The sequence below is a fragment of the Prionailurus bengalensis genome, chromosome E1 (assembly GCF_016509475.1).
Source record: "Prionailurus bengalensis isolate Pbe53 chromosome E1, Fcat_Pben_1.1_paternal_pri, whole genome shotgun sequence".
Taxonomy (NCBI): domain Eukaryota; kingdom Metazoa; phylum Chordata; class Mammalia; order Carnivora; family Felidae; genus Prionailurus; species Prionailurus bengalensis.
The window spans coordinates 18986606-19007703 of record NC_057347.1 but is presented as its reverse complement, the minus strand read 5'-3'; the positions used below and the strand labels follow the sequence as shown (position 1 = coordinate 19007703).

General features: G+C 39.7%; 1 protein-coding gene across 2 annotated transcripts; it reads left to right on the top strand.

Moving 5' to 3' along the window:
* Positions 1 to 1458: 1458 nt before the first annotated feature.
* On the top strand, positions 1459 to 18987 carry WSB1 (WD repeat and SOCS box containing 1). Of its 2 annotated transcripts, XM_043583626.1 has the most exons (9): positions 1459 to 2241; positions 8558 to 8726; positions 9666 to 9934; positions 11076 to 11207; positions 12831 to 12931; positions 15178 to 15350; positions 15881 to 15994; positions 17232 to 17339; positions 17810 to 18987. In XM_043583626.1, the coding sequence occupies exons 1-9, from the start codon at positions 2202 to 2204 to the stop codon at positions 17967 to 17969; spliced, it is 1266 nt and encodes a 421-aa protein (XP_043439561.1). In that variant the 5' UTR covers positions 1459 to 2201; the 3' UTR covers positions 17970 to 18987. The 2 variants fall into 2 exon arrangements, with proteins under 2 accessions (XP_043439561.1, XP_043439562.1); XM_043583627.1 differs by lacking the exons at positions 15178 to 15350; positions 15881 to 15994; positions 17232 to 17339; positions 17810 to 18987 and adding an exon at positions 13796 to 14893.
* The last annotated feature ends 2111 nt before the right edge of the window (positions 18988 to 21098 follow it).

The window sequence follows — 21098 nt, the reverse complement described above, 5'->3', positions numbered from 1 at the left end:
AATGAAAAGTTAATTACGGAAGAATTAACTTTCCATGCTATTAAATAGTATGTATTCTGGGGGAGGAAGGGGAAAAGTCCACTCCAAATGAAGTTATGTTTACCTACAATGATGTGGTACAAAGTTGTGTGTGTGTGTGTGTGTGTGTGTGTGTGTGTGTGTGTGTGTGTTTATCAATATAGGAAAATAATTTAGAATAGGAAAGAAAAAAAGGCAAGACACAAAATTTTATAGTGTAATCTACTCCTAAATTCTAATGATTTACATCTGCATGGTTATATTTATTCTCTTTGAACAAAAGAATATAATAATTATTGCTCCCCATCTTTTATACTCATGTACCCCCCTGTCAGCCTAAGCAAGTACGTAGAAAAATCACACCCTTAAGAGGTATAATTACATTGGGGGCACCTGGGACGCTCAGTGGGTTGAGCATCTGACTTCAGCTCAGGTCATGATCTCACAGTTCATGGGTCCAAGCCCCACAGTGGGGCTCTGTGTTGACAGCTCAGAACCTGGAGCCTGCTTTGGATTCTGTATCTCCCTCTCTCTCTCTGCCCTTCCCCAACTTGCACTCTCTCTCTCTCTCTCAAAAAGAACTAAACATTAAAAAAATTTTTTTAATAATTTTTTTCTTTTGTCCTACTCTAAATACTCAACAACGAGCCCCCCCCCCCCCCCCCCCGTGCCTGGCACAGGGTAAGCCGTCCATAAGCAGGTTAACCGAAAAGAAAAGTGTGTGTGTGGGCGGGGGTGCTTTCTTTTACCTGCTATTCAACATTTCACTGTTGGAAGAATTGTCACGCAAAGAAAAAGTAGTCTTGCCTTTTGTTGTCATTTGACATTTCTCAAAAGAGTTTGACTAAGGCAGCTCCTCTCTCCCATCAGTATCTGCCACATATTTGAAATTCCCAGGCTTAGATGTCCTCCGTTGGAACAAGGTTGAGAGAGTCCAGAGAAGGGCCCAGCACAATGCGATTGTGTCATTTGTGATCGGGAACCAACGTGGCTCTGGCAGACCGACACTTTCATCAGCCCTGCTGTGTGAATAGCTAGCAGCCTCCAGAAGGCCCAGACCTCGGGGTGAGCTGACAGGGCGGGGTCTGTCTCCGCTGAGGCCGGGACCGCGCCGACCACCCGCCCGGTGAAGCCGCGGGGGTGCCTGACCCGCCAACACAAAGGCAGCGCAGGGAGACCCCGGGGCGGGGTGGGACCTCGGCCGGGGCAAACACCCTCTGCCCGCGTCGGGACGACGGCTCCCGCAAGGCTGGGGCGCAGCGATGATGTTCATTCTCGTCTTTTTTTTTTTTTTTTTTTTTTTTTTTTTTTTTTTTTTTTGCATCAAACACGTGGGGACTCGGGAGGTGGCCGAAGCGGGTTAAAACCTTAAACGTCTTTTTTGTTCTTTTCGGTTCAGTCAGTGTAAATTCCACTTTTTTTTTTTTTTAAATAGGGTCCACACCCGACGTGGGGCTTGAACTCACAGCCCTGAGATCGGCCCCGAGATCCAGTCACATGGTCTGAGCCAGCCAGGCGCGCCAATTCCATGCCGTCTTTAAGCGGCGGGCTAACGTGTATGATAAACTTCTCCGCTTGCCTTTTCCAAGGTACTTCAACTTAGATACACAGACAATGCTCCGGTCCCGGGGCTGGGGGTGGGGATGGAACGAGACCCAGCCGGACGCACAATTCCTCCTCGGCAATCCAGCCTCGCCTAGGCTGGGGATGCAGCCCCTGCTCCGCCTCAGCCTCTCCCCTCTTCCTGTCCTGGCTGGTGGCTCCTCACAGAAACAGGGCGGGGCGCCGAGACCAGGCCGTCACGTCCCGAGCGTCGGGGGGCGGGACCTCGGGTGGCGACGTCACGAGACCCCGCCCGCGCCGCCCTGCTATCTCCCGCGCCGCCCGCCATTTTGTCTCCAGTGTCTGGTTTGCAGTTGGCGGCGTCGGAGGACGTGTCTTGGTCCGTAGGCTTGAGGCAGGGAGCGGGGTCTATTGTCTGTGTTTGACTCCGTAGTTTGGTCCGAAGCCTTCCGGAGCTTTCCCGGGGCAGTCGGCAGAGGCTGCCGCCACCGCCCCCGCCCCTCCCCTCCGTCCCCCGGTCCGGGAGGGACCGATCCCGCGTCACGCCCCTCAACGTTCGCGGATCCCTTCTCTGTCGTTGCGTCCGCATCGCGCCCCCGGAATCAGACGGTGCCCCATAGATGGCCAGCTTTCCCCCGAGGGTCAACGAGAAAGAGATCGGTGAGGAATGGGACGGGGGGGGGGGGTGAGGGGTGCTGGTGAGCCCGCGGGGGTTGTGGAGAGGCTGGGAGTCCCTAGAGGAGGAACAGTCTCGGAGTCTGAGGGAAGTCGGGTGAGCCGGGGCCAAGCCCTGGAGCGAAGAGGAAGGAAGCGGCCCCGCTGGTGGGTGTCGCCGAGGGGTAAATGGGGTCAGCGTTGATGGTCGGCGGGAGGCAGTGGGCAGAACTTAGGGTCCAGGGAAACCTGGGCGCCGAGGGCCCTAGTGACCGTGTGGCCGGGGGCGGCACCCACCCCTGGGGACCCAGTTTCCTCTAAGGAGGTCTCCGCACTGCCATCAACCTGTCTCTAGGCTGGACGACTGGGGCGTCGAGTGGATAGGATAGGCGAGTGCTGGGCGAGTCTCGGGGACTCGAAATTTACGACGGGAAAAGTAAACTTGTGTGTTCTGAGCTGTAATGGAAGGGGAGGGGTCCTCATGTGTACCAACCACACTTAAAGGAGAAATGCGACCGAAGAGGTGCTATCAGCCTGGAAAAAGCAGTGTTTAAAAAAAAAAAAAAAAAATGGCCTGGCGTTAAGAAAGGCGGCGGGTTCAGGGGAGGAGACTCAATTATCTTTCCTACACCGAGGAGCAGGGAGGAGCTGAATGGTTGGGTGGAGTGAGCGAGGAAAAGCTGTTGGATGAAAGAGCAGCCTGCAAAGGCTGTCTCAAAACGGGGCTGGAGACCAGCCCTGCCGCACTGAAGTCTGCGCAGTAGACACTGAAGGTTGTGTGGCGGCTCGGTTCAAAGCACCTCACGTTTAAATTCTCTCTCGGGGTAAAATGGAACAACTAACGGGGGGAGTTGGTGCTGTGCATTGATCGATATGCCTAGTAAACACTGAACGTACCAGGTCACGTTATACGCCTTAAATATGTCCAGTTTTTATTTAAAAAAACAAACAAACAAACAAACAAACAAACTGAACTGAACTTACAGTGTTAATGAAGTGAAAATTGGTGGGGCGCCTGGCTGGCTCAGTGGGTGGAGCATGTGACTTGATCTTGGGGTCATGAGTTGGAGCCCCCATGTTGGGTCTGTAGATTACTCAAAAAAAAATAAGTGAAAAAATTATAAAAAATAAAGTAGATGAAAATTGGAGGTGGCTACTTAGCAGAGAGCCTTTGCATTTCTCCGTTCTTCGGCTAAATGGATGCCTTAAAATAGATGGAGGAGGTATTTCTAGAGAAAGGGAGAAGCTGAAATAGCCAAAAGGCCCCTCTGTCCTGTGTGTGGGTTGAATTTTTACATCTAGAGACTGCTATCTTAGAATTCTGGACTTTTGTTCTCTTAGAGATAAGGTCGAATGGCAGGTTAGGAGGGGACTTTAACTCTGGTTTTAATAACTATTTTAGATATACAGAGGAAACAAAATCCATGCCCCATTTTTATTTTAACTGTGCTTTAAGTCTATTAAGTAGGTCCTGAAGTGGAACAGAGAACTCAGAAGTTCTTATTCTTAGTCCAGTGGGCTGCACCCCCCCCCCATAATATCACAGATTTATCTTTCATTTATCTGTGTTTTACTTGATCTTGATGAACTATATTGAAAACTTTCCAGTCCTCTCCTAAGGGATGGATAGAGCTTCTGAGCATTCGTGCATAAGGTAGAAGAACCATCCACTAAGCAGCCTTTTCACTTAAAATTTTTGCATATTTAGTTAGGTCCCAGTGTTATTTCCTGGATATAATATAATATTACTAGCTAAGTGCCAAATATCTAAAAGAACTTTGGCCTTTTCTTAAGCTTTTTTTAAAAACCCAGTTTTTGTTTCTTTGTTTCTTTGTTTCTTTCTTTTGAAGTACCGTTTGGATACAAACACTCCTATCTCTATGTAGCTCTGTATCCATCAGTAAGGACTTAACTTTTCCCCTTTTTTCTTGGGTATTAATTATAGCTCTTTGGTTTCTCAAGTACTGAAAGAAGAGGCAAGATTCCTTGAGTGATTAAAGAAGTGCGATGTGACAGGGAGCGAGTGCCTGGAGCTACTGCCCTCTTTCACAAGGCACTACCACAGATCCTCCCTTTCTGGTTTTGAAATTGCAGGGAGGAATGTGAAGAAGGAGCTAAATCTGGTTCGCTTGGTTCAGCAGTGACTCAGTGTCAGTGTGTTACTACTACTGTGCAGATAATGTAGTCTTGTATTTTATGGCTGAATTCCCGGGACAGGCAGCTTTTCCCTTATATAAAGTCATTAAATCATGGATTTCTTAGGATACTAACATTAAACAGATGCAGATAATAAAGATTTAACCTAAAAACACTTTTTAAAGCACTTCATTACAACCTTGTGCTACTTGATAATATTTAAACCAGTGCTTGAATCATTCGATGCAAAGATCATTTAATATGCCTGTTAACAAGCAAGGAAACACCAAGGTAATTATTCATATAATACTCGTGACATTATGGCAGCTATTTATTTGGCAGTTTTAAAATAGTGACCCCAGGGGCGCCTGGGTAGCTCAGTCGGTTGAGCATCTCATTCTAGATTTCGGCTCAGGTCATGATCTCAGGATTGGTGGGATCGAATCCCCGCATTGGGCTTCTCCAGACAGCGCACGGCCTGCTTGGGATCCTCGTTCTCCCTCTCTCTGTCTCTTGCTTGCGCACATGCACATATTCACAAGCTCTCTAAATAAATAAACTTAAAAAAAAAATAGTGACCCCATTTCTTGAATTTCTGAATATTTAAGAATAAATTCACTTATCACTTCATGGTCTTTGTTATTTGAACCAGTTTTTTAGTTGTTAATTTCCAGCCTTTATACAAGAGGAGTTTTGTGATTGTCAGCAAGGTAAAAGAAAAATAGAGTGATCTTAAAATATAAACAAAAAGAAATGAGTCTTTTGTGGGAAAGTTAGTCTTGCTTATGCTTGCCAAAGGAGTGGTGAGGTATAGTCTAATTAACCAGATGTTTTTGAAGTCGAATGCAAGGGCCAGTCCTCTATTGTTTGAGTTAACACGAGTATACTCATCGAATTTAGCCAGGGACTTTTCTCTTTACGATAATGTTTGGATTTTTTGGTTGAATTTTTTTTTCCCCAGTTGAATTTTAAAACTTGTTTCTTGGGGCACTTGTGTGGCTTAGTCGGTCATGATCTCGCAGTTCACGCGTTCTGGCCCCATATTGGGTTCTGTGCTGACAGCTCAGAGCCTGGAGCCTGCTTTGGATTCTGTGTTTCCTTCTCTCTCTCTGCCCCTCCCCTGCTTGCACTCTGTCTCTCTCTCAAAAATAGAGAAAAAAATTTTTTAAATAAAAAAAGTAAATAAAATTTTCTTCCCTTATTTGTGAACTTTCATTTTTCCTCCTAAAATTTATGGATTTTTTTAAAGATAGGTATGATTAAACAGAAACCTAAGTTATAAAAAAGGATTTAGGCAGCAGTTGCAAATTCAGGGGCCAGGCACAATGAACTACTGTGGTGAGATGTCCAAGTATGACTGTGGGCTTGGAGGAATATAAGCAGCAGCAAGCCCTTTCAAATATCACTTGTATGTTTCAAAAAAAAAAAAAGAAGAAGAAGAAGAAGAAAGAAAAGAAAAGAAAAGAGAAAAGAAAAATCATTGTGCAGGCATATGAGGGTCACTGGTTTGTGGATTTTGTATTAAGAAAGTCATATAACTGCCTGTGAAATTAATGTCACCTTATGCTGTATTGATACAATCGAGGCAGGGGTAGATGGGGGTTCTGCTGCTTTGAGTCAACCACACCTAAAGTATAGTGTTTAGTTCTGGGTGCCACTTTTATGAGGACCATAACTAACTGCAGTTTATCCAGAAAAGTGATGAAGGTGAAGGTGGGAAAGGGACTTGAAACCATGTAATCTAAGGAATGATTGAAAGGCCTGTGGAGTTTAGCCTGGTGAAAAGATTTAGTTGCTGATGTCATGGCTGTCTTCAATATATGACTATCATGTGAGAGAGGATTAAACTTACTCTCTTAGGTCACAGTCAGGACTGAGTGGATGAGTAGCAAAGAGGAAGGTTTTTGAGTTATTAAAAGGGAAATTTTTGGTAATGTCGGCTGCACAAAAATAGAATAAGCCTTTTTAGGCATTCATATTTATGAATATCTTAGAAAATTTGGTCTCAGTTTTGTTTTACTTTTTAAACCATAGTTCGTGGGTAAATATATCAAAGACTTGGGCAAGGAAACATTGAAATCAGTAAGAATGGTAACTTCTACATATGCTTTCATATTCATTCAATGAATATTTACTGGTCACCTGTCATATACCAGGTGCTCCACTGGCTATTGGCAGAGCACGCATTGAGACGTGAAGTGACACCTGAATGAATACATTTGAGGGGGTTGTATGTGTAAGTCTGCTCTAGCAATAAGTGGAAGTAGGGTTTTTTGTTTTGTTTTGTTTTGCTTTCTAAGTGTATTTATTTTGAGAGGAAGAGAGAGAATCCCAAGCAGGCTCTGTGCTATTGCTCCATCCCACAAACTGTGAGATCATGACCTGAGCTGAAATCAAGAGTTAGACACTCACCTTACTGGGCCGCCCAGGCACCCCTTTATAAGGATGTATGTAGTTTAGTTGCTGGGAAGTTTAAACCAAAAACATAAAAATACACTGTGTTGACCAGACAACCAATCACAAAATAGGGAAACAAAACTGGTAGTAATTTATACCTAAAAAGGGAGAGTAGCAAAATTTGAAATCAAGACCAATCCAAGAGAGCATTGGTGATACACTGATAAAGATTCTTTTCCTCAAATTGAGGAAATTCTGGCCAAATTTGCATGCACACATGAACAGGAAGAGCTTGTTGATCATGCTTCTTGTTAAATGCAGAACAAAAATTCTCTGTGTACTCTGGTAATATGCCAGTTTTTGTTACGAATGCTAAATTGAAATACTCTTAACTAAACTTAAAATATATGAAATTTGTCCTTGAAAACCAAAAGAATTAATTCCAATTTGGGGTCAGTTTGTGACCACTAGTAATATGCTTGAGGACCACTATTTGAGAATCACAAATGTAATGCATTTTCTTTCTTTCTTTCTTTCTTTCTTTCTTTCTTTCTTTCTTTCTTTCTTTCTTTCAAGCACAAGTTGGGGAGGAGGGAGAGAGAGGGGCACAAAATCTAAAGCAGGCTCCAGGCTCTGAGCTTTCCTCGCAGAGCCCAGTGTGAGGCCCAAACTGATGAACTGTGAGATCATCACATGAGCTGAAGTCGTACGTCCGACCGACTGAGCCACCCAGGCGCCCCACGAATTTAAAGCATTTTAAAGCACTAGTTGGGAGGTTATACTAAACCTTTAAGTCCCTTCTAGTTCTGGAGGTTTTTTGTGTGATCTTTGTGATGTGGTCCTGAAAAAAAAGAATATTCACATTTAAGTAGACCATTTAATAGAGCTTTCCTTTGAGTAATGATGTAATACTGTATTTTATAGTGGTTTGTGATTTTTGAAAGCTACAAACTTTTGGGTAAGTTTGTTTAGTCTGTTGCATTTTATTTTTATTTTTATTTGTTATTTTAGAAAGGAGCATGCCCAATAGCAGTGGAGAGGGACAGAGGGAGACAGAGACAGAGAACAGAATCCTAAGCAGGCTCCATGCTCAGTGTAGAGCCCAATGTGGGACTCAATCCCACAACCTGAGCCGAAATCAAGAGTCAGACGCTCAACCAACTGAGCCACCCAGGCACCCCTAGTCTGTTGTATTTTAAATGTTAGCAATTTGCTGAAAACCTAAGGCAATGCAAAAGTCAGGACTTAGTAATTGTTAGCTCCGATATATTACATTATTATCACTTAACCAGTTTTTTTATTGAAGCTTTCTATTTTTTTTTTTTTAATTTTTTTTTTCAACGTTTATTTATTTTTGGGACAGAGAGAGACAGAGCATGAATGGGGGAGGGGCAGAGAGAGAGGGAGACACAGAATCGGAAACAGGCTCCAGGCTCTGAGCCGTCAGCCCAGAGCCCGACGCGGGGCTCGAACTCACGGACCGCGAGATCGTGACCTGGCTGAAGTCGGCCGCTTAACCGACTGCGCCACCCAGGCGCCCCTATTGAAGCTTTCTAAAAAAGCTTTTGGGTGAGGAAACGTTGGAAAATCATTTTATCAAAACTTGAAGGTAGTTGTTATCATTAACGGGTCTTCACACCAAGGGTCTCCCTTCAGATGGTAGAAAGCAGAGCTCCTTATACCTTGTCTGCATAGAAGCTCCACGGAGTGGAGAGTCTCAAATTAATATGGAGGCAGTCTCCATTGTTGGTTATATGTGACATCCTATATATATGTTTTTTTCTTTTAGTGAGATCACGTACTATAGGTGAACTTTTAGCTCCAGCGGCTCCTTTTGACAAGAAATGTGGTCGTGAAAATTGGACTGTTGCTTTTGCTCCAGATGGTTCATACTTTGCTTGGTCACAAGGACATCGTACAGTAAAGCTTGTTCCGTGGTCCCAGTGCCTTAAGAACTTGTAAGACTCTTTCCTTTTTTGTATTTTGTATCTCTTGGTAGGATTTACTATTATCTGTGTGTGGAGTAATAAAAAGATATTGATAACGTAAGTTTTTCCTTGGTAGACTATTATAAATGTGTCTTAATCATAAGCTGAATATATGTATTGGAAAATTTGTAGGAAGAATTATCTGACCTTATACAGGGTAGAATATGTGTATTAAAAAGCAGAATCATGATTCCTTGGTAGTGTATACCTTGTGTTGTGCTAGGGCAGGTGACCTTTGCTATATGACACTTTTCAGATTTCACATTTTATTAGATAACAGTGGTACATGTAATTGATCATGTAATTACTTCTTATGTACTTAAAATTCCTCTGCTTGGATTTATTTGAGTTTCAGTATTTTTGTTAAAAGTTTTTCTAAGATGTATCATATACTAAATTTAATCTCTCCCTGCTTTTTGTGTCTACTTGACCTTCATAGTTATATTCATTAGTGTCATAGTTACATATTGCTTTAGGTCTAGAAAGTATGGGAAACGACTGATTATTATGGGTTATTTTTAAGGTAATTTTCTGGTGTCAGTTTTATAATTATCAGGTTTTTGTTTTGTGTTTTGCTTGTTTATACTCGTTTTAGGTTAGCTAAAGGAGTCCTAATAGACATAGTGGTTTTGAGGAAAATTTCGAAACAAATAAATTATAAATTGATTATTGTTGAATTTAGTCTTTTTTAGCAACTGAGAATTTCTTTTGATCTGATTTTATTTGGTCACACCCTTGTGACTAATAGCAGCTTTCCCCCTTCTCATCTATAGGAGTCTATTGTTATTCAGTGTCACTGTGACAAATAATGCTGAAGTTATTTTAGCAAACATTTATCAGTATTTAGTATCTATAGAAGTTCAGAGTAAATAATAACTAGATTTCAGTCTGACCTTTTTTTCCCCTCAGTCTCTTGCATGGCACCAAGAATATCACCAATTCAAGCAGTTTGAGATTGTCAAGACAAAACAGTGATGGTGCTCAGAAAAATAAGCCTCGTGAACATATTATAGACTGTGGTGACATAGTCTGGAGTCTTGCTTTTGGATCTTCAGTTCCAGAAAAACAGAGTCGTTGTGTCAATATAGAATGGCATCGATTCAGATTTGGACAAGATCAGCTACTCCTTGCCACAGGATTAAACAATGGGCGTATCAAAATATGGGATGTATATACAGGTACAGAGCCATAGTTTTAAAAGCAAACCTGATTGTTTTTTGATGCAGGGCATCTCTAGGCACTAGAAGATGTGATTTGAGGATTTTAACTTACTGAAAAGCAAGTATTGATGCTATGAGTGTGTCTTTATAATTGGCCTGAATATCATCTTCAGCTCGTGGTTTTAATTTAAGAAAATAGAGTTCTCACTGCTTGATCACTCTTCAGAGAATATTACAGCAGAAAAGGGCATGTCTAAGGAACATTTAGTTAATTATCATTTATAAACTAGTAATTTAGTTTATGACTCAAATAGCAGGGTGTTTTCTTATATACTTTTTCAGTGATAGCTTGGAGGCTTTCAAGGCAAATCTGGTTTCAACAATCATTGTCTAACCTTTGGAAGGTTTTAGTGACATTTTATCTGAAGTTTAACTAGATAGGTTGAGAAGTTAAATTCTTTGGGCAATTAAAAGTGAACGTATTGTTAACTGACTAACACAGTTTCTGACTGATAGTATGCACTCAAAAATTTGAAGGTTTTTTTTAAATGAGCATTAAAACGATACGGTAGAACACAGCAAGTGATGCCAATATTGAGTGAGGATAATGAGTCAGTAAATTTGATTGGATTCTTGAAAAAAAAACTTAAGGAAAGCACATAGATTTTCATAGAAAACAAAACTCTTTCAAGTACATTTTTTCACTGATTGTCTTTGAAAATTTAGATGGTTATTTGATAACATTTATCTTCTGGGGAGCTTGACATTCTGTTAGTAATCCAAAGCCAAGGAAAAGAAAAAGGAAATTTTGACTTTATATTTAAAATCATACTATACAAAGATTAAAAATGATAATTAAGCTTTCCTGATAGTAAATTAACTTGTTTACACTTCAGGAATTCCCTTTAAACTTCCCTAAAAAATTTAGGCTTTGCTTTCCTGGAAATAATCCATTTTAAAACAGTACAAAAATAGAGACTCTTTAAAGGTGATAGTAAAAGTGCTAATAAGTCACCTTACACTTGATAAACTAAGGAGGTGCCAAGGATTTCTACTTTAGATTTTTTTTTTTTTTTAATGGTGAAGAGCCCTATTTTAAAAAAACAGAAGCTGATAAAATTACTAACATTGTCTTTTTCCCCTTTTCCATTGCATTTAGGAAAACTCCTCCTTAACTTGGTAGATCATACTGAAGTGGTCAGAGATTTAACTTTTGCTCCAGATGGGAGCTTGATCCTTGTATCAGCTTCAAGAGACAAAACTCTGAGAGTGTGGGACCTGAAAGATGATGGTATGTCTTTTTTCCAGCCTGTGAAACATAATGAGTTTCTTGAGAGGTGGTGATCATCTAGGGCATTCGACTTTCAAAGTGGCATATGATCAAAGTTTCCTTTTCTCTAATCATTTGGTCCCTTTCTCTGTGTAGATCAAGCAAAACCATAAATGTAATCCAGAATAGGAGCCAGCAGTTACTCTGAACAACATATTATTCAGAAACTAACCACACAGATCTGTATCAACGATTTGAGGACACAATCTGGGTCAGTTTTAGGATTTTGTATGAACTGGTCTGTGTTGGTTTATTTCTTTCATCTTAGGGAAGGTTATTAACTTCCTTCATTTGCTTAGCAAAAATTTAAGTAGATTTTGAAGTTACAGATACATAATTTAGTAATCAAATCAAGTATAGATTAAAATATGATTTATACACTGGAATCTGTAATACCTAAATGCTAATAAGCATAATAGTAAGTTGGATAGGTTAAGTAACAAATTATCAAAAGTAAAAGACTTGCTCTCCAATATAATAAAAGGTATGTTAGTGTTAACTACTCAAGTTTTTCTGAAACTTTGTCAGTTGCAGTGCTTACAGAGTTGGAGAGTTCTTATTTGAGAGGACCAGAGATGAGCATTTCTTCCCCCTTTTTAGCTGCTAATGAAAGAGATTACAGTTTTGGCTAACACCTTATACTTAAATAATATGTTTTAGGGCTCTACCAACCTCAAGCTGGAGGTCAAGGTCTTGCTCAGAGGTGTTGCAACTTAAATGTAGTAGGAGACAAAACCCTCAGGTTTGGAGACTCATTCCGGCTAATGGGTAATAACCATTGCCTGATAAAAATCATATGCTAATGTTACCAAACCATGACGGACCTCCTCTGCATTTCATCATTTGCTGACTGCTCAGCTGTTGAGAGATGAAGAGATTTCTCAACAGTTGTAACAGTAATTAAATTTTTATTTTGTTTTGCATATTAAATACTGCTTGCTTTCTCAATACATTTTCAGTGTGTGCATATGTTTTAAGAACATAGACTCAGTAAACTAACCGTAAGCTCAAGAGAGTAGGGACTTTGTCTTATTCACAGCTCTATCCTCAGTGGCTGACATACAGTAGGCATTCAGTTGGTATTTGTAAAATTAAGAGTTAAAATCTACGTAGACATAGTTGTGTGCTTTAGGTATAATGCACAGGGGCTTTGGAGCGGAATGTAGTTATCAAAAAGGAAGAAGGATGAAAGGTATTTTGAAGGTGTTTCTCAAGTCTCAGCCTTGAAATGTTGCAGTTCTTTCATTTGTAGAATAAGGGGCTTAGACTAAAAGAATTCTGTCTTCGTAGATGAAGGGTCAGGAGACTTTTTCCTAAAGGGCCAGATGGTAAATCTCTTGGGCTTGTGGACCATGCCATCTCTGCTGTAGTTCCGTCTGCTGTTGTAGTACAACATAAACAAATGGGCATGATTGTGTTCCACTAGAACTTGACAAAGACAGGCAACTGATGTAGTGTCCAACCCCTGTTACAGATAAATCACTGCCACTGTAGAAGCTTGCGATTCTGTGATTCTGCCATTTTTGAAATGCTACTCTTTGGAAGTGAACTCTGGGGTTAACACCAGTATTTCCTTTTGTTCAGGAAACATGATGAAAGTATTGAGGGGCCATCAGAACTGGGTGTATAGCTGTGCATTCTCTCCTGACTCGTCTATGCTGTGTTCAGTGGGAGCCAGTAAAGCAGTATGTATCAAAGTTCTTGGACATTCATTGTGAATTGGATTATAATGTGTGCATAATCACTTTAAATCTAAGTAACCTATTAAGTCTGCTCGGTGTCATGAATATCTTAAATGTTTTATTTCATGATGGGGAAAATTTGCATGAGGGAAATTAAATATAGTTACTGATTGTGGAGTGAGAAATTGGATTGCTTTTAGTTAAAGATAATATTCTTAAAGTAAGGGATATGTCAAATTTATTTTTTTCTAAGATCTAGGAAAGCTTATGCGATATAGAAGAGATCTAGTCCAAATGTTAAGACATTCCCGCTAATTATTTTCTTCTCTGTTGTTCTATTTTTTTGTCCAGTTTGCCGTTTAAAAAGTTTTGAGTCCCAGCTGGTCCTGGACATTTAACTGAAAAAAAGTAACTTAAAAATCTAATAATAAAAATAGCACTCGTATATGTCTAGATTGAATTATAGATGAATTGACATGTCTATCTTGCATAGCATACCTGTAGACAGATTAAGTATGAAGTGACTTGAGAGGGGTATGCTTATTGATGAACTCTCTTTTAGTTGTCTACCAGCTCTGACTTAGTATAGTGCAGGAGATCTTATTTAGCTTCAGATGTTTATGAAAATTGTTGAAGTCCAAATACATGTGATATTCACAATACACTGAGTTAATGGGGGGTGGGAGGCTGGTTATAAATGCATTTTATTTAGCCAAAGAAGTATGTTAAAATGATAGTTGCAAATGTTGGAAGTTTAGAAAAAAAGTATTCAGTTCTTTAAAAATCATAAGAAGAACAAAGCTAGATATTGACATTGCTATTTTAGGCTGTGTGTTTTCCATATGCTTCTTGCTTTCCCTGTCACAGGTGGTGGCAGCAATATTGGTGTGATTGAGGTTATGCTGGCACCACTCGCACACAGGCGCACAATGGTGTTAGCTGGGCAGAAAGAGTGGCATCTCTGGCTACCGGGCTGGGGGCGACCTTTACCGTAGGATGAAGTAACCTTGCATTCGGCTGCAAGGTGTACTGTACGTACACAGGTGCTGGTCGATGTCCACTTTCTGCTTTTCTTTCTTTCTTTTTTTCTTTTTTAAAGTAATTTCCCCCGCAGTGAAACCCACTGACTCCTCCAAGTAAATTGATCTTCCGGTTTCAAGGAATTGGGAGTCTGACATGTGAAACCAATTTAATGTAATGTCATTGGCGTTCAGATGGTTTCTCTGTGCTATTTTTTTGGAATTCTTTGCGATGTTAGAGATACCTTAAGTCTTTGATCCAACTTAAAATTCGTATTTATTTTTCTCTGGAAGTAATGTATTGTGTCTGTGCAGAAAAAAAAGTAGCAAAAAGGATTGCTTTACTCCAAGAGGAGAGATTGTCTTACTAGGATCGTTCTAAACCTCCAAGCTCGCATTTAATGTAACTAGACTGAAGTAAACGTTCGAATCCTATTCAGAACTATTCTGCACAGTCTAAGTTCTGGTCTTATACAATTGAAAAGTATATGTAAACTTGTACTAAAGTAATTTAATTTTATAGTTTAAATGTCTAATGATTGTGGTCGGTTTGGGAAAAATAAGATTGGCAAATCTTGATTCACAGACATGTTGTTAATTGTAATATTTTCATAAATTAGTTTTTTCATTTCATAATGTGGTTTAACATCCTTGTTGTTTGCCAAAGAAATTTCATTTGGCTGTGAAAATTCTCTTTGCTTGCAGTATCTGTTTCTCTTCCTAGGCTCACGTTGGTGACCCAAGCCTATTGTAAACAAGTGATTATCTCAAAGGGAGATGCCAATGGAGTAACAATTTGTTAACATTACATTTTCTGTCTGTATATTTTTTAAAAATTTGGTAGTTTCTGGAAAAAAAAAAAAGAAGGGGGTTTGTAGTACTTAACCCTATTTACTTCTGTATATTTTAGTTAATTAGTTTTTGGAATAAATGGATTTCAGTATAACTTTGTGGTTAAGGTTAAATTGCATTGCCTTTTTTACGTTTAGGCTTATTTTTAAATTAACATTTAACAGAAACATTTGAAATAGAATTTGCATGTCTACTTTAATTAACTTAAAGACTGATTTTAATCTGACTATGACACTGAGCATATTCTTTTAATTATTCATAATTTATAATGTTTAATTTAATGTAATGTTAATTAAGCGTAGCAGTTGTAGTTTAAGTTGTGCCATTTTGTCCTCTGTGTGTCTGAAGGAAGCTATAACATTTGCCTTTTTATTGCAGGTTTTCCTTTGGAATATGGATAAATATACCATGATACGGAAACTAGAAGGACATCACCATGATGTTGTAGCTTGTGACTTTTCTCCTGATGGAGCATTGCTGGCTACTGCATCTTATGATACTCGAGTATATATCTGGGATCCACATACTGGAGACATTCTGATGGAATTTGGGTGGGTGCAGCATGCATCAGTTGTAGTCTGTAATTCATCTCTGGCTGTCCGTATAGCTTTTAAGAAGTTACTTACGTGAATGATTGGAATCACTAGCATGTTGAACCTAAAATTGCATTTTGCCATAATTTTTTAAGTTGCACTATTATTTAAGTCCTTGAATAATGCAAAGCTGTAGATACAAATTCTAAAAATAAATTTGGCTGTCTTGATACAGATCGTGTTATTGTCATGTAACAGCATATGACTCTGTAGAAGTGGTAATTATATTTAGAGTTTCATGTCAGGGAAAATAGTTGAAACTGAAGTTGGAGTTAATCTTAGTGATTTAAACCGCATTGTAAAAAGGAGATTAGTAATTCTTTTAAGGTTCCTTTCATTTAATATGAATCTATCAGCTCTCCCCAGGCTCCTCAGTTGTGTTCGTTGAGGCCACTTTAAACATTCAAAGACAGATATACTCTGTACCTGGATAGTTTTGCTTCTTGAAGTGACCCTCATTTCCACTGAATACATGTATTTGACCTCAGGCACCTGTTTCCCCCGCCTACTCCAATATTTGCTGGAGGAGCAAATGACCGATGGGTACGATCTGTGTCTTTTAGTCATGATGGACTGCATGTTGCAAGCCTTGCTGATGATAAGTAAGTGTGTGAATTACAATTTGACCTATTTATTATTGTCTTTTAAAGATTTCCTTTTATCTTTCTACTTAATGAAAACATTTTCAAAGCTTAAAAGAAAAAAAAAAGCCTTTCTGCAGTGTGGGTTTTAATGTCTCTTTCTCTAAACAAGACTTGGGGAGATGTTGTCTGTCTTAAAGAACATTGGCCTGAACTCAGGTCTTGATCTCTCAGTTGATGAGATCAAGCCCCACGTCAGGCTCTGTGCTGGCAGCATAGAGCCTGTTTGGGATTCTGTCTCTCTCTCTGTCTTTCTCCATCCCCCCTTCTCTCTCTCTCTCTCTCTCTCTCTCTCTCTCTCTCTCTCTCAAAATAAATAAAACATTAAAAAAGAAAAAAAGAATATTGGCCTGAAGCGTATCCAGGTTCACTAAAGGTAATGCACGCCTTCCCTGTGCGCCTTGTTTGTTAACCAGTGTAAGCAAACTGGGGAGATTTTTAATGAGCCCACAGAGATTTTTTTTCAGTAATACCTTGTAAAGGTTGAAGCAGAAGGACGTTTTCAAAGTGGAATAAATGGTAAAAATGGTCATTTGTGTCCACTGCAGTTGAGGCTACAAGATGAGATGGCACATGAGCGAGATGCACTGCTGATTGGTACAAAGCAGAAACTAGATACAGCCATTCCGTTTTCTCATGCTTTTATCATGCAGTGTGCAAGGATGCAGCAGTAAGCAGTTTCAGAAATTCAGAAAGTGACTCATTATCATCTTTCCAGAACATTAGCAAATGTACAGGGAGAGTTTTTTGGGTTGTTTTTTGTTTTTTTTTTTGGCCAGCAGTCACTTTTTCTGTTTGTTCAGGTTTTGAATGTCCGGTCTCTGCTGTTTGTAGACACACTCTACCTATGTGAAAAGGCTTTTTTTAATGCCTTGGAAAGAGAGTATAACGGATCAGATATTAATTGAGTGTAAAGAGAAAGATTCCGGTTGTGACCATTTTCGATCTGGATACCGGGAAGGAGAGGTAGCCATGCATTATAGTCTCTTAAGTGTCAGTTGGTCCAAATTACCAATTGGTATAGGCTAGAAAATATTTGATAAAACAAGTTACAGTAATTGCTTGCTGCAGTGATGTGATATGTGCATGTTGTGTGTATTTTGTGACTTGGAACAGAGTGCCATTTTTATCTGAATTATAGAAGTTGCTTTTACTTTAAATTTCCTGTTACTCACTGTACAATTTATTTCCTTTCTAGAATGGTGAGGTTCTGGAGAATTGATGAAGATTATCCAGTTCAAGTTGCACCTTTGAGCAATGGTCTTTGCTGTGCCTTTTCTACTGATGGCAGTGTTTTAGCTGCTGGGTAAATAGAATTTTCTCTTCTCTTTAAGAGGCAATTTAAGGTGGCTTTTGGTCAAAGCAGCCAGTATTTTATTGTCATTAAATCTTCCAGAAGGGCTCTTTGTACTACTGTTACTTTGTCATAGAGGATCATTGGTTAGGTCTTCTTAATTAGGTTTTAACATGGGGGCACCTGGGTGGCTCAGTCTGTTAAGTGTCTGACTTCGGCTCTCATGGTTCATGAGTTCGAGCCTGCTTCAGGTTCCATGTTTCCCTTTCTTTCTGCCCCTACCCTGCTTGCATTCATTCTCTCCCCCCCCCCCCGCCCCCCCGTCAAAAATTAACAAAAACATCAAATTTTTTTAAGTTAGGTTTTAATGTGTAGCTTATGACTCTCATACACAGCTTTGAATGATAGTTGTTGGAGTTGTAGGATGTTTAAATACACGTACATGTGTGACTGAGCTAATGATTTCTTTTGTTTCTGTTTAGGACACATGATGGAAGTGTGTATTTTTGGGCCACTCCAAGGCAAGTCCCTAGCCTGCAACATTTATGTCGTATGTCAATCAGGAGAGTGATGCCCACCCAAGAAGTCCAGGAGCTGCCAGTTCCTTCCAAAGTGTTGGAGTTTCTCTCCTACCGCATTTAGAGGGCTCTGTCTTCCTGGTGCTAGGGACTGACTGAGCACACGTGACACAAACCTCAAGCTTGACTGACTTCAAGTATCTGTTTTTCAAGGTTTAGAAGATTTATTTAATTTGATACATTCTTGTAGTGCATTTTGGTCATTTGATCATATTAAAATATTATTTATAGACTATAGGAGAAGTATTTCCAAACATATCAAATGTAAATTTTTTTTTAAAGTTTAACTGTGAAAACATATACATACATGTATATATTTAGATATAAGCTGCTATGTGTTGAATGGACCCTTTGCTTTTTTAACTTTTAGTTCCAACATGTATATATTGCTTCAGTAGATCCACAATGTATATCTTAGCTGTAAAGTGGAAGGATTTTTTTTTTTTTTTTTTTTAAATTCTGGGCCACTGAGTTAGATGGTAAATATTGGCTGAAGAAAGCTGAATTTCCTCATTAAAAACTGCAAATTTGGTTGGGGGGTGGAGGTCAGACCTCCGACCTACAAGTAAAACCCCTAGGGAAACGATTTTGTTTTCCTTAGGAACGTTATCCAAGAGGTAGAATTTGAATGTGACATAGCCAGGGTTATAACTAGGAAAACGATGTGTGTGTCCTGTCGTGGCCTCGCCCCCATAACTATTGTTGTGGGCCTTAACTTTGGAAAGCAGCTTGCTACTTTAACCCCGTGGTGTAAAGTATTATAAATTTTAGTCCATTTGAAAAGTCCATCTACTGTATTATTGCTAAATATTTTGTTGTTTATACTAAGGGACAATTTTAAGACCGTGGTATTGCTTTTTTGTTTGTTTTTTGGTTTTTTTTTTTTTTTCGTTTTTTTACATGTATCATATGTTTCTGCAGGGGTGATATTGGTGATTTGCCAAAGAGAAGCAATACAGTATATCTGCTTTTGCCTTCTGTTATTTATCGTACCTGCAGATATTAAGAATGTATGCATTATGTAAAATGCTTGATTATATATTTTTGAGTTTTTTAAATTAAAGACTTGTAAAAAAAAACCACTCTCACAAATGTTTCTTCTGTGTGTGGGAAGGTTCAGTGCTTTTGTCTGTCTCCGTCGTGAGACTGATGAGGCACCACAGCAAATGAAGCAAGGAGGCTGATGAATAAATAGTACAGGTACCATCCCTGTGCCAGTTCATGCCTCGTGGACGCAGCAGCTTTTATGTTGATGTGTTCTGGGAGAACTGCTGTGATTATTAATGCTTTCTTTAAAAGCACAGAAAAGCTTGGGGCGCCCAGCTGGCTCAGTCAGTGAAGCGGGAGACTCTTGATCTCTCAGGGTCATGAGTTCAAACCCCACTTTGGGGGTAGAGAGTACATAATGTGTGTACATACAATTTAAAAAATAATATAGAAAAGCTGTAGAACAAGGGAAAATCACTATTGAGCAAAAGAAAACTATAGTCTTTTAGGGGGAACCAACAGCCTCATAGTAAGTCTATCTCGTTCAAGTAGCCAAAGGAAAGTCTAGTGATGTGGGCCTTTTGAGGAGGTGAAATAAGCAAAACTTTTATTAGCCACGTGTGCTCTCGAAGACTTGTTTGCACCGAGAAATTATTTGAAAGTTCTTCCAGTTGGCTCTGTGAAGGGTGGAAGTTATAAATTTGAAAGCCAGTTGAAAATGTGCCCAAGTTGCTTCTTGAGAATCACCTATCTTATAAAAAGTAGCACAGAAGCATCTTATCTTTAAACCTGTTGTGATTTTTTACTTCAGAATGTGTCTGCTTTATAATTTGAAAATGATAAGATACCATTACTTATTCTTCACAACATTAAATGATTTGCTCTCCAACCAACGTATGTGATCAAGTAAAAATCGCATTTTTGGAAGATGCATTCTCTGAGAAGGCCGGATTGCTTACTACCTCTTTATGTGAAAATCACAGCACCAGGGTGAATGGAAGATTGCGGAATATAAGTCAAGTAGAAACAGACTTAAATTTTCCATTTATCTGTGGAGACTGAGATAATAGGATGATACTGCTTCAGACTGAGTGACCCAAGGAAGGTAGGGAAGATGTGGTTGGGTCGGACTCTAGCGATGCTATTTTATCAGAATGATGCTGCTTTCTCCCATTTGCCAGAAGCGTGCCATTCGGAGAACTGGCAAGAGATCATTTATGTTCAGATGTGGTTTCCTATCTTGGTGCCCACAGGGGTGCCTCGCAGTTAGCAGCCATGCTATCTTTTCACAATTTCAAATGATTTAAAGCGACACTTGAAGACCTGTAACTTGATCTTAGGTCTGCAAATCTTGACTTTATGATGCTTGATGTCCTCTGCCTACTTGTGACAAAGTAAAGTTGGATTCAGTTGGTTTGTACTGCCCTCAAGGGCAACAAGACAGCATTACGGCAGGAGCATGCTTCTGGGTTGAGGCAGTGGCCGATGGGTACAGAGGACTTGGCTCTCAGCCAGCCAGCACAGGGATGAGAAAGACTGAGAAGCCAAATATCGCCTCTCAAGCCAAAAACCGGAGAGTGAATCCAGCCATCAGATTCATCAGAATGAAGGTTTGCGGGTGATAAAATTCTGACCAGGTTCTGGCCTAACAATGCATTTTAACTATAGAATGTATAGATTATAATATACAAGTAATATCTACGATACAGTTAAATATAGTTAATTGTATGTCAGTTTCAAAATCAGGTAAAGCATCCATTTGGAGTATACTGGTTTTTTTTGTTTTTAAATCCCCTTGGAAGAGCTGTCAGCAATAAAATGCAACCTAGAGAAATGGTCATCATAACTGTAGCTTCTGTTTATGATAAGATGTTTAGAAGTGAAGATTTGTAGCCAATTTCATCCTGTGCTTGGCTCTGTAAAGCTTGCTTTTAGCCAAAAGCAAAAAGCTGGCTTGAGCAGGGTGTAAATTGATTTATTTATATTACAGGTAGCTGGGTAGCTTTGTGTGGTTGTGATTTGGCATTTTTGTGGGTTTAATAGTTGAGTCGGAGAAAAAGATTGAGGGATTGAGGAAAGAAGGTCAATTTTAATTCCACTTTTACCAACTCTGGCATTATTCTCCCTATTAGAGCCTACAACTCTGATGACGCTTGTGGTTTCTCTTTTAGAGATGATCGAAAGCTAGGAACTTTCTTTACCTGTA